Source organism: Gopherus flavomarginatus, chromosome 13, assembly GCF_025201925.1.
Source record: "Gopherus flavomarginatus isolate rGopFla2 chromosome 13, rGopFla2.mat.asm, whole genome shotgun sequence".
Taxonomy (NCBI): domain Eukaryota; kingdom Metazoa; phylum Chordata; order Testudines; family Testudinidae; genus Gopherus; species Gopherus flavomarginatus.
This window is the reverse complement of record NC_066629.1, coordinates 27,330,470-27,346,911: the sequence shown is the minus strand read 5'-3', so window position 1 is coordinate 27,346,911 and position 16,442 is coordinate 27,330,470. Positions and strand designations below refer to the sequence as shown.

The 16,442-nt window shown below is 58.6% G+C and overlaps 2 protein-coding genes across 5 annotated transcripts; one reads left to right on the top strand and one right to left on the bottom strand.

Annotated features, from left to right (window-relative positions):
* Nucleotides 1-1,298: 1,298 nt before the first annotated feature.
* Nucleotides 1,299-3,924, bottom strand: APOC3 (apolipoprotein C3). The gene is made up of 3 exons (XM_050921919.1): nt 3,765-3,924; nt 2,818-2,944; nt 1,299-1,719 (listed from the first exon to the last, which is right to left on the bottom strand). The coding sequence occupies exons 1-3, from the start codon at nt 3,820-3,822 to the stop codon at nt 1,620-1,622; spliced, it is 285 nt and encodes a 94-aa protein (XP_050777876.1). The 5' UTR covers nt 3,823-3,924; the 3' UTR covers nt 1,299-1,619.
* A 2,588-nt stretch (nt 3,925-6,512) lies between these two features.
* Nucleotides 6,513-13,943, top strand: APOA4 (apolipoprotein A4). Of its 4 annotated transcripts, none has more exons than XM_050921901.1 (4): nt 6,513-6,833; nt 11,579-11,673; nt 11,997-12,123; nt 12,694-13,943. In XM_050921901.1, the coding sequence occupies exons 1-4, from the start codon at nt 6,790-6,792 to the stop codon at nt 13,619-13,621; spliced, it is 1,194 nt and encodes a 397-aa protein (XP_050777858.1). In that variant the 5' UTR covers nt 6,513-6,789; the 3' UTR covers nt 13,622-13,943. The 4 variants fall into 4 exon arrangements, with proteins under 4 accessions (XP_050777858.1, XP_050777859.1, XP_050777860.1 ...); XM_050921902.1 differs by lacking the exon at nt 6,513-6,833 and adding an exon at nt 6,842-9,541; XM_050921903.1 differs by lacking the exon at nt 6,513-6,833 and adding an exon at nt 10,325-10,408.
* Nucleotides 13,944-16,442: the final 2,499 nt, after the last annotated feature.

Here is a 16,442-nt window from a genome sequence, read left to right as displayed (position 1 = left end):
GTTCAAAGCAGGTCAGAGCTGAGGGTCATTAGCGGAGCTGGCTAGGACAGAGCAGGTGAGGCACAAAGGGTTGGTTCGTCCAGCTGAGGTCTCACCAGAGCCGAGCAGGGTGGGATGGTTACTTGGCGTGAGCTGGGTCCTGCCAACTCAGCTGCTCATGCTCCTGCAGCCATCTTGGGGGTTAATGTGTGCGTGACACCCACCCCCATCCCAGCATCACACCAAGATGGGGGATCCGGCCAGGCCCTGGTGCCAGCTGCCCCCCTGTAGCAAAGCGAAAGGGTTCTGTGCACTGCTCTCTGGTCACTGCCATTGAGACAGCAGCTGGCAGCTGCCCAGCAGTGCTGGCTGTAGCCTGAGCCTTTATGCCGCCTGTAAGCCTTGTTTCCGTCTGCTTTCAACCCGCTGGTGCCAGTGCCAGGCCATGAGCCCACTGCGGGGGGCAGCTCTGGGGTCTGCGTACAATAACCGCCCACCTGGTTATGCTGGCTGTAGGTTTAAACAAAGCCCCATCTTGATGCTAGCCGGGAGAACAGCCACCCTGCGCTCTGGCTCAAGATTTTCAGATACCTGATCCTGAGGAATTTCTGAAAATCCAGCCCCCTTTCCAGTGTCTCAGGCGGAGAGCCCCCAACCACAGCAGTGGCCTTGTTCTCTACCTCAAAGCATATTCTAGGCTACTATTGTTAAAGCAGCATCTTCCCGTGGGGCCATATTTCCCCTAGGTAACCAGCACCCTATTCCCCTGTCCTCCTTCCACTAGAAATGCAGCTGCCGTTCCTAGGTACCCGAGAAGTAGGTGGCACAAGGGGGGGGCATGCAGGGAAGGCCTAATGCTGACTTCATTCATTGCCATGCAGTGAACTGGGATGCGCCAAGCATGGGTGTCTCCTGCATAGCTGGAGGACTGGGGTAAGGGCTGGTCTGGGAGCCAGTGCACTCACCTGACTCTCAGCCTGGGGTATGGTGATTCATTGGCCAGTAAATCCCATTCTGGGCAATTGTTCCCAAATCCTAGTTGGTTCCGATGAGTCTTTCTCCTTTTGCCCAGTGCTTAAGTTGTAATGAAAGAGGTGCCGGAGCTCGAGCAACATTCATACCTGCTGCAGCAAGCCCAGAGGTGCCGGGACTCAGCCCTGCCAAAATCAAACACTGCCTTTACCTAATGATGGGTATTGCACAGAGAATGCAAACAGCTTCTCAAACCCGGTCCTGCTTGCTCCTGGGAGCCCTGTTCACTGCATACAAGCTGTGTATGCTCTCACTGCAACACTCCAATAAAGGCCACCAAATGCAGCTCAAGTTTACTTCATTTTATTGCAAAATACATGACAAACTTTGAGTTATGATGTTTTATAAGGGGGAAAAAAACCCAGCCGCTCCAAACCAACACACCAGCTGGTACCAAAAGTCCTGGGCCCCAGTGGAAGTAGCGTATGAACACGCCAAGCTGAGTGGAGATTGTTACTGGACAGACAGGCAGGTGGGACAGCGCTTGGATGGATGGCTGCTGGGCTCTCTGCTTAGAGCAGAGTGTCAATTTGGTTACAATTTGCATTGCACATCCTGCACCTGCACTCATTCAGCTGAGAAGCCAGCCAGAGCTGCTGATGAGGGGCTCACTGCCAGGGGGGCTGTTGCTCCCAGAGTGTAGAGAACTTGTCCTTTAGCACATCCCAAAACTGGTGTATGTCCTCAGCACGCATATTGACCCAGTCCCTGAGGGATTAAACACACGGGCGGGGAGGGGAGCAGAGGAGAAGGTTATATTAAAAGGGGGGCCCTATATGCAAAGGTCTAACATAGCCACTTTAATAACATGACTCAGTGCACTCAAGCTGTGAGTTACACCCATGCAGTGCGGGGGCAGAGAGGGAAGGACAGTATACGGGGCACTGTGGCTCTGTGGCTGCCCCTGTGCTATAAAATCCTGCTTTAATAAGCAGCGCAGGGTTGCTGCTGGGTGAGGCATGACTTTTATAATCACGCTGCCTAGCCTGGATCTCTGAGAAACCCTGTGGCCACAGGGCATCCCCCTGTGGGCTGGGGATTGTGCTGGACCGATGGGACGGGTGCACTTAGCCACGGACCAAGTGCAGCAGGGGGAGTAGCAATGCCAGCTTCCCCCATCCTGTCCTGGGCTCACAGAGGGACCATCTTTCCATGGCCCATTCAGTCCCTGCCCTTTCACTGAACTGCCAATTAGATGACCGACTCATGGGGTATTTTGTGTCCTCAGAGGGACTGGACTGTGCCCCCTGCTCTCTCCTGCCTATGCCCCTGGATTAACCAGTTTGCATTCTGAGTCAGTCAGAGCGCTTGGGGTTCGCTGCACCCCATTGCCTCAGTGTGACGGCTCCCTCTCCCAGCAGAGCACCCCCAGCTACTGGAAAGGTGGCTGAGTACGAGAGCCAGCCAGGTGTTTGCCTCTCGGGAGAGGCACTGTGTGCAGACGAGCTGCTCGGGGGCCTCAGCCAGGATGGGTGTGACGCGGGTGCTGACCTGCAGCACCCATGGCCCTCACCTGCAGCTGTGGGACACTCAAGGTCACAGGAGCTTTGTCACCAGCCTCCTGGGCCCAGGGTTTTACCCCAGCGTGTTCCACACTGGTGAGCAGGGGGCTGAGGGCTCCTGCTCGCTGGGGCAGATCTCTGCAGCTCCAGAGGCTGCTGGGCACTTCCCAGCCCTGTGTCTGCCCCTAGCCTGCTCACTAGGGTTCTCCAGATGCTGGCTTTGCCTGGGCAGGGGTGGGAAGGGGAAGGGCTTGTGGTGAGAGGTGGGGGAGATCCCTGGGTCAGAAGGGATGGGGGGTCGCACCTGGCCTGCTGAGCCACCTCGGATTCCTGGACCTTGGTTAAGGCGTCCTTGGCCGTCTGAGCCACCTGGTGGACATAATCTTGCACCTTCTTCACGATGGTTTCCTCCTCCCCGGGGGCGGCAGCCTCTGTAAGCACAAACCAAGCCGTGTGGGGAGGGGATGGTGGGAGGTTCTGGGGGCTATTAACAGGAGTGTTGTATGGGCAATAACTGTCCTGCTCTACTCGGCACAGAGGAGAGCTCAGCTGGAGTCCTGTGTCCAGTTCTGGCTGCCCCAACTTTAGGGGCGATGTGGACAAACTGTTGCTCTTCTCTGCACTCTCTCCAAATATGATCAAAGGTTTAGAAAACCTGGCCTAGGAGCCAAGGTTAAAAGCCAGAACATTTAGTCTTGAGAAGAGAAGATGGGGGAGGGACCTGATACCAGTTCTCAAATACATGAAGGGCTGTTATAAAGAGGGTGCGGATCAGTTGTTCTCCATGTCCACTGAAGGCAGGACAAGAAGCAATGGGCTTAATCTACAGCCAGGGGAGATTTAGGTTAGAGAATAGGTAAAAATGTCTAAGGCTAATTAAGGTCTGAACCAGGCTCCCAAGGGAGGTTGTGGACTCCCTGGCACTGGAGGTTTTTAAGAACACGTTGGACAAACAGCTGGCAGGGATGGTCTAGGTTCTCTGGTCTTTCCTCAGCACAGGGGGATGGGCTGGGTGGCTCTCGAGGTCCCTTGCAGCCCTGCATTTCTGTGAATCCCTCTCTGCTTCCTGCTGCCTCGTAACTAAAAGCACTTCCATGGCTGCGTGATTCCCCTTCCCTCCTCCCCACCTCACCCGCCAACCTGCTCCCTGCACCCTTCCCATCTCTTATTTATACCTGATTCCTTCCTCCCACCCCTGCCCCCCAAGCCTGCCCCCCTTTCCCTCGCCCCCAGAGGGGTGGCGGCTCTTACGTGCCACGGCAGCGAACAGTGCCAGGCCAAGGAGCGCGAGGAGGAGCAGGGCCTTCATGGTGCGGGCTGAGGAGAGAGCAGCACAGCAGTGAAGGGCTGCAGCGGCTGTCCCAGTGACAGCACCCTCACCTGGTGGAATGGCACCCCCCTCCCATGCCCCTCACCCCAGCTCCCCACTGGATGTGGTGCACCGAGCCCCCCAGGCCTCTTGCTATGCCTTCTGCACACGTAGGCACAGCCTGCTCCAGGAGCCAGCAGCTGCAAACCTAGCGGGCTGCACGGAGTCAGGACTAGCGCTCACACTCCAGCCTGGCACATGGCGAGCCAGGAGGCGAGCGCCCACTGCGAGTTGAGCTACGGGGGCAGAGTGGGCAGCAGAGTTCAGCTCCACGGCTTGGAAACAAGGGGGCTCAGAATAAACAGGCACCCCCATCTGTCCCACCATGCATGCCCCAGCCCAGCACAGCAGCACCACGCTGGGGGAAGGACACTGTCTCCCCACATGCACACTGGCTCTGTGAAGCTGGGCTGCCTGGAGTCTCTGCCTGCAGCAGCTCCCTGCTCTCTGGCCCCACAGGCTGCAGCGTGTGTGTGGCGGGGACAAAGGCTGGCAGCTTCCCCAGCACAGGCAGAGAGGGCTGACGGCCCCAGCCAGCCAGGCCAGGCCCTCTCCAGCCACAGCAGGCAGAACACAGTTCGGTCCTATCCTGCTCTCTCCAGCATCGGAGCCAGTGATGTGGCCTCTTCTCACTGCCCCTGGCCCGTGAGTGCAGGCCCCAGAGCAGCACTTTGTGGCTGGCGCAGAACACACACAGGAAGGTTTGATGGTCCTGTCTGCATGGGGGGGTCGTGCCATTAAGCTGCACATACCTCCTGGGGGTGGGGAGTGCCCCTGCCCAGGGCAGACCAGGCAGCCACCTGCACCCGCTGTGCGTGGTTGTGCACAGAGCTTAGCACAAGGCAGCAGCTGCTGCCCGGCGGCACTCCCAGGGCATCCTATGGGGACTGGAGGCTGGTTCACCGGGAGCAGGACTGGCTTTTCCCTGTTATCTCCTCCCCGCTTGCAGCCAGAGCTGCGTTTCCTTTGCAGTGATGCTCTGCGGCTTGAAACGCAGCTGACTCACGGACAGGTGGCCAAGAGCCCCAGCCACGTACCCCCCCCCCAGCCCCAGCCCGAGGATCTAACGTGTCAAACTCTAGGCTTACCTGGCTGCGTTGCTTCCTGTTCTTTGGTAACCAGCTAGAGCCCCGGTTTCACGCTTTTATACCGCCCCAGGAAGCGGCCTCCAGGGGACGTTTGGGCAAAGGTCAGCGGGGTGGCTTGGCCGGACCGAGGAGGGGGGTTGCATTTATGGCTCACTTTCTTGCTGCCAGACATACTCAGGGTCAGGCTGCAGGGCGCCATCAGGGAGTTGAGAAATCCCTCATAAAACCAGGGCCAAGGCTGTGTACATGTGTGTACACACACACACACACCTCAAGGCCCTGTGGTGGTCAGTGCAGAGCAGTGACAGGGCTCCCATCCCTGCTTTGCAGAGACCCTAACTCCCTGCAGCCGCCTCCTTATCTGGCTCTCCTCCTGGGGGGTGGGCCCCAGGTGAGTGCTGCCAGCAGAGATGCTCCACACCCCAGCCTGTCCTGAACTCCCTGACCACCTGGGCCCAGGGGAGGCTGCAACTCTGTACATGGCACAAGAGTGACCTCCAGTGGCCTGCATGCAGCTTCATCGGCGGGCAGGGCACTGGAGCCAGCTACGGTCTGCCCTGGCTCTGGGGGCAGGCAGTGTCCGGGCTAGCTGCCCCGAGGGTGGGGGCAGGACTGCACTGCCGGGTGGCACGCTGGTCCTGTGCTCGGTGCAGTGGCTCCTGAAGGCACTAAGAGCCGGGTGAGGCCTGAGATGCCCCCCCGTTGTCCTGGCTGGCAGAAGGGGCAGCACCAGCACCTCAGCAGCAGGGAGGCGGCAGCAGGCCCACGTGGGAAGCTGGATTGCCTGGTTACTGATGATCCCCCCAGGGAGGGAGAGGAGGAGCAGGGTGACCCTGCTTCTGATGATCCTCTGGCTCTGGCCCAGGTGACAGCCCCCAGGGCTCCAGGCCATGTCATGCCCCAGTCACTTTGACCCCCATAAGCAGCAGCTACAGCCCTGCTAGCCTCCAGGCCAGGCCCGAGTTGTGAAGCACTCCCGGCTCAGCTGCAGCCACGAGCGGAAGGGAGGCCAGGCTCCAGCACAGCTGAGCTGCATCAAGGTTTGGAGGGGAGGCCCCTGAGGCATATTACAGCAGCAAACAGAGGACCCGTCCCTGCCCCAGGAGCTGGCAGCAGATAGACAGACTTTTCACAAGTGGGAAGCACAGGCCCAGAGAGACTTGCCCACTGTGGGAATAATTGGTAGCTCTGGGCATTGAAGCAGGACACCGCGGTTCCCACCAGCACGGTAACAAGCAGCACAGCCTTTCTGTGGCTCTAGGCTTGCTGGGTTTGGTAGGGGAGGGATGGTATGAGCACACAGACCAGCCCTGCATTTGCTTTGCTCCCAGCGTGAGCCGGGACATCCTGATGCTGCTGGCATCTTCCTCCCTGATGTCTCCAGCTAGCTGGTGTCCTGCACAAGGGCCTTCTTTGGCCAGGGCAGGGCAGCAGCCAGGGCTCTTTGGACTCTGGTGGCATCATCCCCACAGAGCCCTGCCACTAGCCCATCGCCCCAGTCACCTTGTACTGTGAACCGGTGATAACATGTCGCAGGTGAGCTGCTGCCTGGGCCTGGGAGTCAATGTGCTGCATCTCTGGGGAAGCTCTGGGATGCCACTGGCTGGGGGATGAGCTGCAGGGAGACATTTAAATGTGAACTCGGCAAAACTCGGGGGGAGACTTACTCTGATGCCTGGAGCTGTGCCCATCCGGCGCTCTCCATTTCTCCCTCAGTGCTTAGGTGGCTTGTCTTACGCGCAGGCTCCATCTCCTCCTGCTGCTGCTCGTTCCCCTCTTCAGGGCTAAACCGTGCCCTGTGATATCATAAGTGGCTGCCATGGAAACGTCTGTGATGTCACAAAGCGAGGGATATGCTGTCAGGTAGGGGATATGCCTCACGGGGGCAAGGGCCCATTCCAAGCCCTGTCTCAGTGCTGAGCGGCTGCTACTCATCCTGCAGCCCCAAGCCAGGACTCCTGCAAGGCAGGGTGCTCTCTAGCACAGGGCAAGGGAGGGGAAACTCAGCAGGACAGCAAGTGCCATCCAGGGGGTGGGAAACAGCCCCCACCCAATCCCAAAGGCCCCCCAGGCGTGTGGTCATGAAGGAGACCAATGGCTGCAGCCCCCAGGATGAGGGACGAGCTGGGTGTGTGGTCAGAGGAATGGTGCTAATCTTGCCCTGAAGACTATCTAACTTGCCCCTGGCTGGCCCCACAACTGGGGAAGCTCCCGACGAGTTAAAGGCACATTTGCCACCAGCCTCAGCCCTGAGGCCATGTGGGGACCTGTCTGTTGTGCAGATGCTCATTTTGCCAGGTGCCCAGTGAGTGAGAGGTCCCTGTTAGCCATGCCCAGCCATGCCCACTCAAAGAGGGCAGAAGGGCTGTGGCCAGCAGCCACGTCACAGGTGTGAATGCCCAGCCTGGACTCACCTTCCCAGTGGGGGTTTGGGACAGGCCCTCAGCCTTGCAATGAGCAAGAGAAGAAAGACTCAATGTGGTCTCCGTGCTGCCCTGGGAGGGGCCTATGGGAACGTTGTGCCATATGCTCTGCAATTGCCGCTCTAGGGCTGCGCTGGGTGCCCCAATGCCGGCCAGGATTGCTGGGGGCTGGAGCTGTGCTGAGACTGAGCTGCAGAGCAGCCAGCGTATTCCTGCAGCACCTGGCTGCATGGAGCAGTGAGGATGCTCTGGGCTGGCAGCACGCAGGGCATTGTGGGGAGTGCTCGGCTGGAGACGCTGTCCCAAGAGCTTGCCACTCTCCACTGGCCGAGCTGGTGGAGCTGCAGGTGGGACTGAGCTGCTCTTTCCCTGGCCCAGTGATGGTTCCTCCCGGCAGATGTATGTTTAGAGTACTAGCTCGTCCTTTATCTGGATCCAGTTTGTTTCCAGAGTGGGGCAATTCCACGGGTAAACATGAGCCTCTGCCGGCTGGCTGCACAGCGCCTTAGCTCACAAGGAGAATGAAGCTCAGTCTGTTCCCTGCTGTAGATTTGGACACATCACAAAAGCAAGACTTGATTTCGTACAATGGGGCCTAATTGTCAAGAAGAGGGTGGGAGATGGGGGAGGCGGCAGGTCAAGCCTTGACATGCAGCAGCAGATTCAGACTGCAGGGCAAGGGCTGGAGACGGGGTTGCTGTGGATGAAGGTTGAGGTGTGTTGGCAGAGCTGGGCACAGGGAAGGCTGGCGGAGATGGGGGTGCTGTGGTTCACGGCTGAGGTGCATCGGCACATCTGTCTGGGACCCAGGGGATGGACCAGACGGTGCTTTCTGCAGATCAGGACGGAAGAGTCTGAGCAGGGCCACGCGGTAGCCATGTGCGCAGGGCCTTGCTCCGGCTCCATCACACAGCACACACCTAGGCCCTCTGCCCTCGTTAAGTAACTGAGTCTGAGGGGGGGAGTGGAGCAGAGCTGAACCTTGGTGCATCCAATGTGCACTCAGACTTTGCCTCCCGCCCAGCCTTGGCAGTACCACGCTGGAAGCCAGGACTTTGACACCAGCGTCTGGTTAGCAAACACCGGCAGACCATGTTGCTCAATCCAGCCCTGCCCGAAGCCAGCAGAGCAGTGGAGCATGGCCATGCGGAGCCGTCGCCTCCCTCCATCCCTGCTGGGAGACTGATCCTGTGCTGGGCAGGAAAACCAAATAGCCACTTTGCCCATAAACAAACCCGCCCTGCCCTGGACATAGCTGGAGGTTTGGGCCAGGCTAGATTTCCTCTGCACCCATCACTGTCCTGTGGCGTGCAGGGCACTGTGCCTGCTGCCTGGGGCAAAGCATCTTGGGCCTCATCCTGCAGTGTGCTGAGCACGGCCCCTGCTGGGCAGGTCAGTGAGAGCTGGGGACACTCGGCACATGCCAGGCCCAGGCTGAGGCAAAGCTGAAGGAAATGCTAGACCAAGCAGCACCTGCACTGCTGGCCACGGTGCTAATGCTTCCTAGGGCTCCCCGACCTTGTGCAGCACAGCATCCGCTGGGACTGGGACACATTTCCCCCTCCTGTGGGATGCTGCTGGGCAATTAGTCTTTACTGGGTGCTGACGGCTTCCTCTGCCGTGTGCCCCTTGGCCCGTGTGAACTGGGGCCTGGGCTGCCATGGGCCTGAGGTGGGAGGGTTCCAAAATCAGTTTCTTTTTGTGCTGGGCTCCTGAGCCCTTGTTGTGCCCCTGATCTGCCCCCTGACTCCAGCCTTCTCACACACTGGCACTAAGCATGCTGTGGGGTTTGAGTGGGGCTGGGCCTGCATCTGCCAAGGCCTGTCCAGTGCCAGCGCCTCCTATGGAATTCCTGGGCTTGCTCCCTCCGCCCACAGGATATGCAGCAAGTCACATTGGCCCTGGTGTTCCCAGCGCCATTACATGCCCCTTCCCCCCGTACACACGCCGCGTGCTTGTCTGCAGCTGTAGGGGCACAGGCGTTCTGCACCCGAGGGCTGGCTGGGAGTGCCCCCCCATACCTGACCCGAGCGTGCACCGCTGGCATCTGCCCTGCTGGGCAGCTGGAGAATCAGGCCTGGACTGTTGACGTTTCTTTTGCCTTCTTGGAACTGGTTCCTCTCTCCTCAGCTGGGACCTTTGATCCAGGTGCGCTGGGACCACCTGGCCACCTGCAGTTCGGGGAGCAGCCAGGCTGGCTAGGCAGTGCCTGCAGAAATGGCCCATGGGATCAGGGGAGAAGGACCCACACTGAGTTTAGGGGCTTGGTCACAGTGACATCTTGTTGCATGACATGTCGTCATGCATGTCCCTACACACACGCACACACACTGTGGGGGGTGTCTTGGAATGACAAACCATGGGTCGGATCCCCAGTGGGTGGTGATCAGGGCAGATCCAGCAGTCACCGCACTGCGTGGTGATCAGGGCAGATCCAGCAGTCACCGCACTGCGTGGTGATCAGGGCAGATCCAGCAGTCACCGCACTGCTTCACATCAGCTGCGGCTCTGGCCCAGTGATGTCCCACGCGGGTGGGATGCGGCTCAGCGCAGAGACTTCTTCTCAGAATCATGGGATGGATGTATGAGAACTGGGCCCCTTGCCAGGCCGTCCAGAGCCTGTGTGGGGTGGGTCCGTCAGGGCTTCAGTACAGACAGGGACTCCGGAGCACCTGGAATCTGGGCTCCATGAGGGCAGTGAAGCTGGCTGGGGAGGGGGCAGTGAGGACCAAAGGGTGGAACTGATGTTAAATGTACTTTGCCCTTTTCTTGCCCCTTTTATTCCAAAGCGCCTCACAGGGGGCTTATGGCGTCAGCCCCATGTTACAAGAAGGGGAAACTGAGGCACCGAGCCGGGTGCTGAGCCTTGCTCCAGAGCCAGTGGCGGAGCCAGGAGCAGAGCCTGAGTGTTCTGCATGCCTCCACCCCTGTTCTTACCACTACGCAGCTGCTTCACATCCACCCCTGCAAGCAGGAGTATGGGTGTCTCAGCTTCACAGCGATTTGCTTCAGCAGGTGCATCTGCAAGCAGTGCTGGAGACTGATGGCCAGGGGGGTCGGGGCAGGTGGGCTCTTTCTCAGCAGAGGCTGCCAGTGATTTTCCTGCTAGCTGAGAATTCCCCTCCTGCATCGGCTGGGAAGACATGCAGCCCGGGACTCGGCCTGGCCTCTGTGCCTGGCTGGGCAAAAAGGGCTTCATTCTTGGTCCTGACCCCGCAAAGTAAAAAGTGCTATCCCAGGGCCCCCTCCCTGGGCAGCCCCCTCCCCGCTCTGCAGAGCTATCTGCTGTGTTGGGCTGATTCACAACACCTCTCCCTAGCTGCTCAGCAGAGGGAAGGAGATGGTATCCCCCTCGGGCCACCTCAGTGGAAAGTCCCAGACACGAGCCCAGCAAATGGCCTGGGCTGGGTCCAGTTCTGCTCTCCCTCACCCATGTCCACACCCATTGGCTGCCGTGGAGTTACACCTGGTTCCCTGCAGTGCTGCCCCCCCCCCCACCCAATCTCCAGCATTGCGTCCCAGCAGATAACGACACACCCGTGCACATGTCAGGAGCTTCCACGTTGGGTCCTTACTAAAGTCCAAGCCCTGGGGACTGTGTCACCAGCCTGCGTGGAAGCCAGCGGGGGCTGCTGGCTGGGTATAAATACAGGCCAGCAGGGCACAACCGGCAGCCAAGCAGCAGCAGCAGCAGCAGCAGCACAGGTCAGCTGGCTGGAAAGGGGAGCAGCAGACAGAATAGCCCCTCTGGCAGGGAGCTGCAGCTGGAGCCCTGAGACCGCAGGCCCTGCTGGGCAGTGGTTCCTGTCCCTGGCTCTTCACTGCACAGTGCTGTACTGGGGAAAGGCTGCAGGGGCATCCTACAAGGGGTGCAGCCAGGAGACGGGCAGCTAAGGGTCAGTGCAGAGGAGTCAGTGGGTGGGTGAGATGGGCACAGGGATCCGCAGCCGTTCCCAGGTCAGCGGCAGCAATGGCTGAGCTGCGAGGTCCCTGCGGGGAGCTCAGCCCAGCAGGAAGAAGGGGTGCTTTGCCGGGGGGGACAGGAGGAGGGGCGGAATCCCAAGCTGACCTCGTTTGTCCCACCCTGCCCTGTGACAGCGAGGGGCTCAGCACGGGGTGGGGGTGCTGCAGGAACGGCAGTGTCAGTGCGCATAGGGAGACTGACGCATCTTGTTCTCTCTGCAGAGTGGCTCATTTTGCCTGGCCGGTCCCTGAAGCCAAACAGCACAGGATGTCTCTGAAGGCTATCACCCTTGCTCTGGCACTTCTCGCCATCACAGGTAAGGGAGAGCAGCCTCTCCTGCTGGACAGGTGCAGCCCTCAGGCCTGGGGGCCCTCTCGGCCTGCCTCCTGTCTCTGTCCCAGCATCCTGCTCCGCAGAGCCATGGCCATTCCGGACTCTCTGCTCCTGTCTTGCTCGGGTCAGCTCCGGGGAGGGAGGAGGGCCTCACCTGGAGATGTGGCCTCAGGCATGTGACTGGGCTATCTAGGATGCTCTGCGAGGCTGGATGGAAAGGAAACCCCTGGGAATAGGAGAGGAATGGGGCAGGCATAAGGCTGGCTGCACATGGTGCTGAGCACTGGTGCTCTTCTTTCTACATAGGGACCCATGCAGATGTCAGTGCCCAGCAGGTGGCCGATGTGGTCTGGAATTACTTCACCCAGTTGACGGGCGACGCCAAGGAGACGATGGAGCAGATCCAGCAATCTGAAATCAGCAAGCAGCTCAAGTGAGTGTACCTGAGAGCAGGCCCCTGGTCCCCACGGGGGAACGTGGGCGGGTGATGCCACGATCCGTAGGGAGGGGTGTGTTGGAGCCTGTGGGAGGGATGGGACCTGAGCAGGTTCCTGGGGCTGGCACGGATGGAGAGAATAAAGCTCTGGTACCTGTTTCTCTGCACTGGTTCTAGGAGATCCAACTAGAATAAACAGTAACACCAGAGCAAAAAGCAGCAATGAAAGAGAAGCCGGCTGCCTGACGTAACAAGGGCGTATGGCCTGCCAGACCCACTGGCCCGCTAAGCAGGAGGGACTCACTCTCATGCAAAACAATGGGGACAACAGGCTTGCAGGAAAACGTGCCCTCCCCCCCGTGTCAGGAGCAGGGTAGCTGGAAAAGAGGCACTGAGAGGCAGGTCTGCAGCCAAGGGCTGCTCTGACAGGGGTGAGAGCACAGAGATGGGTGCCCTGGAGATGCCGCTAGATGTAGTTGCAAGGGTACAGGGTAGGGGACGGGAGCTGGGCAGTGAATCAATGAAAGACACTCTAGGGGCTGAGCTTCCCTTCCCCTCCTCCCCAAGCACCCTCTTCCAGGACAACCTCCAGAATGTCAACTCCTACGCGGAAGACCTGCAGAAGAAGCTGATCCCCTTCACCACCGAGCTGCATGGCAAGCTGAGCCAGGACTCAGAGAAGCTGAAGGAGCAGATCCGGCAGGAGCTGGAGGACCTGCGCCTCAAGCTGTCCCCTTACGCTGATGAAGTGCACCAGCAGATCAGCAAGAACATCCAGGAGCTGCAGCTGAAGCTGAGCCCTTATGCTGAGGAGCTGCGTGGCCAGGTCAACCAGAATGCGGATTTGCTGCGCCAGCAGCTGGCCCCTTATGCCCAAGAGCTGCGGGACAAGCTGCAGGAGAATGTGGACGGCCTCCAGGCAGCCCTGGCCCCCTATGCCGAGCAGCTCCAGCAGCAGATTGACAAAAATGTGGCGGACATGAAGGAGAAGCTGGCGCCCTTGGCTGACGAGCTCCAAGTCAAGATAGACCAGAACATGGAGGAGCTGAGCAAGCAGCTGGCCCCCTACGCCCAGGACGTGCAGGACAAGCTCAGTCACCAGCTCGAGGGCCTGTCCTTCCAGATGAAGAAGGGCGCAGAGCACCTGCGGGCCAAGCTCTCGGAGAGCGTGGAAGAGCTGCGCCTGAAGCTGAGCCCTTATGCCAAGGAGCTGAAGGAGAAGCTGCGCACGGACGCCGAGGGCCTGCGCCAGTCCCTGGGCCCCTACGCGGAGGGCCTGAGTGGACAGATGGAACAGAAGATTGAGGAGTTCCGCCAAACCGTGGGCCCCTACGGGGAGGCCTTCAACAAGCAGCTGGTGCAGAAGGTGGAGGAGATGAGGCAGAAGCTGGGCCCCTACGCTGGGGAAGTGGAGGATCATCTCAGCTTCCTGGAGAAGGACGTGCGGGACATGGTCGCCTCCTTCTTCAGCACCATCAAGCAGATCGAAAACTGAGGGGATCCCTAAGAGGGCTCGGCTTCGCTTCCTGTCGCCACCTGCTCACCCTCAGCTCCACTGCACAAGCCAAGCCACTGCCTACCTCAGAGCCGGGGCAAAGAGCACTGGAACCAGCCCCAGGACAGGCTCAAGGGTGTACTGGCTCTTCCGCAGTTCATGCCACAGTGTGGGAAATGGACCCGGTGCTGTGAATGCCAGGAGACCTGCACATGCCGGATGACTGTCTGTCTGTGCTGCTACTGACTCTCCTGCACTTGCCCTCACTCCAAAATTACCATCTACTGTATCTGCTGAAATAAAACTGCAACACAGAAATGCACATGGCGACTCTGTCTCTCTCTTAGCCTGACCCATAAGAGACGCATTCTGCTATTACCGGTTCTGCAGAGGCCTTAGGTTCTTCTTTGGGTGCATGGGGTGGGTGGTGCTGTCCCTTCCCAGTTCTAGTGGCTTGAGGAAGTGCCTAATTTGTTAAATTAATGAGCCCTGTACACTCCAGTGAGTCTGAACAGGAAACCAGGGATAAACTAGGCTGGATGAGGGGAGAGTGAGAAAAATTGGTCTGTTGGTCGGTCTGTCTGTCTGTCTTTCTTCTCATCAATTGAAAGCCTGTGCTGGGATGTCCTGTGGATACAACCAGGTGATTTCTAATGGGAGGGAAGCAGGGTCTGGGCAGTGTGGGATGGAAAGGGACCTGCTCCAAGCAAGGTGGTCTGCATGGTCATGAATAGTGTGGGGCATGGGGCGGGGTGATGGAGGCAGGGACGGGAGGTGTCCACAAGACAGTGGCTCTGTTAGGCTGTGGTCCACGAATTGAGCTAGTTGGGGAACACTTGTTGCAGTGTCTGGGGTACAGACACTATAGAGGAGGGTTTAAATCCAGGGGGAAACACTTTTAATTTGGACTGATAAACAGACCAACCCTGGGAATTAACATGCCCCTGGCGTGCCCACCTGAGAATAACCCCCTTACAATTACCTCCTGAACCCTGGCAGCCACCAGCCAGCTCTGAGCTCTCGTGCATCCCCCACTCTGCCCCACTCCACTTCCCTGAGCAGCAGACCCTGTGTCCCAGTAGTGGGCGGGGTCTCCCAGGGGTCCTCTTCTGCCACGCTAAGACACTTGCTGGTTTTCCTGGGCCCCAGTTCCTATTCTAATAGTGTCATTCATCTACAGACAAGGAGCCAAACCCTGCATTGGGGTAAATCGGGGCAGCTCCTTTCAGGTCAATGCAGGTATCCTGGAACACCCTCAGCTAAGGGAGTGTGGTTTGGGGACACATGAAGGGCTGCTAGCTACAGACAGCAGTAGGGCTGGTTAACATCTGAGCCATACTGATATGCAGCTGTGACTCTGTCTGCCAGTTGTGCGCTCTTACAGCCATCAGTCCACCTTGGCCCTGCTCTTCACGGGGCTGGCAGCAGCTCAGCCTGGCCTGGGAGCAGAACCCCAGGGCTAGAATTGTTAGTGTTTGGTTCAAAGTGAACATCCCACTGGACTGACCACCCGAGGGTCTCTACCCACGGAACAGGGACAGCTTTTTCCCACACTGTCACAGTCCTGGCCCGAGGACTCCCTCCCCCCGGGGGGAGAAGGGACTGCAGGCTCCATGGTGCAGTCATCCCCTTGGCTGAGGCTGCTAACAAGGAGCTAGTTAGTGCTGTGAGTGATGGGGCTGCCTGTCCTGCAGCAACTAGCTGGAGACCCACCCACCTGTTTGTTTCAATGAGGCCTCTCACTGGCCAATGCATGGAAACCATTTTGGGTGCCTACCACCCCGTGCTTGCCGTGAAGCTGTAATCTAGAGGGGCAGATTGCCTACACTCCGGAGCCATCCAGGCCCCACGGCCGGTGTGTCGTGGAAGCCCTTGACTGCGTTGCTCTGAATCCAAAGCATATAGCCACATTCGCAGACTCTGAACAGGCCCCAAACGAGGAGATGCTTTCATAACTCTGGGTAGGTCAGCCCAGCCTGTTGTTTTGTTGCCCTGTGTGTGTGTGTGTGCGTGTGCGTGTGCATGTGTGCGTGTGCACTGAACTTCTGATGCTGCATTGTCAGCACCGAATGAGGAGCAGGGCTTTGTCTCTTTCAGACACCCCAGGGTGGGAGCCGCTGAAGCAGGTCTGTTTTATTTTACAGCTTTACTGATTTCATCTGGGGTGCTAATCTGACACCTGTGGGTGGAGGGCTTCTCCTGCTAGCAATCCTTGGCCTTTATCATCATCTTCATCATCCTCATTTCTGCAGGAGATGGAAGCGAGGGGAAGCTTCCTGGCATTGCACTGGCTTTAGCTCAGACTGCCCCTCGCCTCTCGAAGGACAGCTCTGCTAACGGCCAGGCCACTGCTCTGCTAGGCAAACAGCAGAAAGCGCCATATTGTGTTATCTAGCTCCCACTAGGCATTCCCATTGCCCAAGGGCCCCCAGGGAGCTGGGCCCATCTATTAGCATTCCATGAGGAGGGTCAAACTGGGATTAAGGTGATTAACCCTGGGGTGGCAAGGAGAAGGCTTGCTTTGGCAGCAGCAAGCTAGCTCAGGCAGCTGCGAAGACGAGTCACTGTAACCCAGGTCCCCTCGGAAATAATGACTGGATTTCTGCTGAGGGCACAACTCATTTCCAAAAGTGACACCAAATCTGCTGTTGTGACCGGCAGCCAGGCTGCTCTCACAAACTAAGCAGTGTTAGGCTGGCTCTGTATTTGCATGGGAGACCCCAAGGGACACCTCGCTACAGAGTGAAAGAGTGATGCAGGGGCCCCAGAAAGCTCCTGCTCTTGTGCTCCTGGCACAATGGGGTCTCGATCACTACTGTAA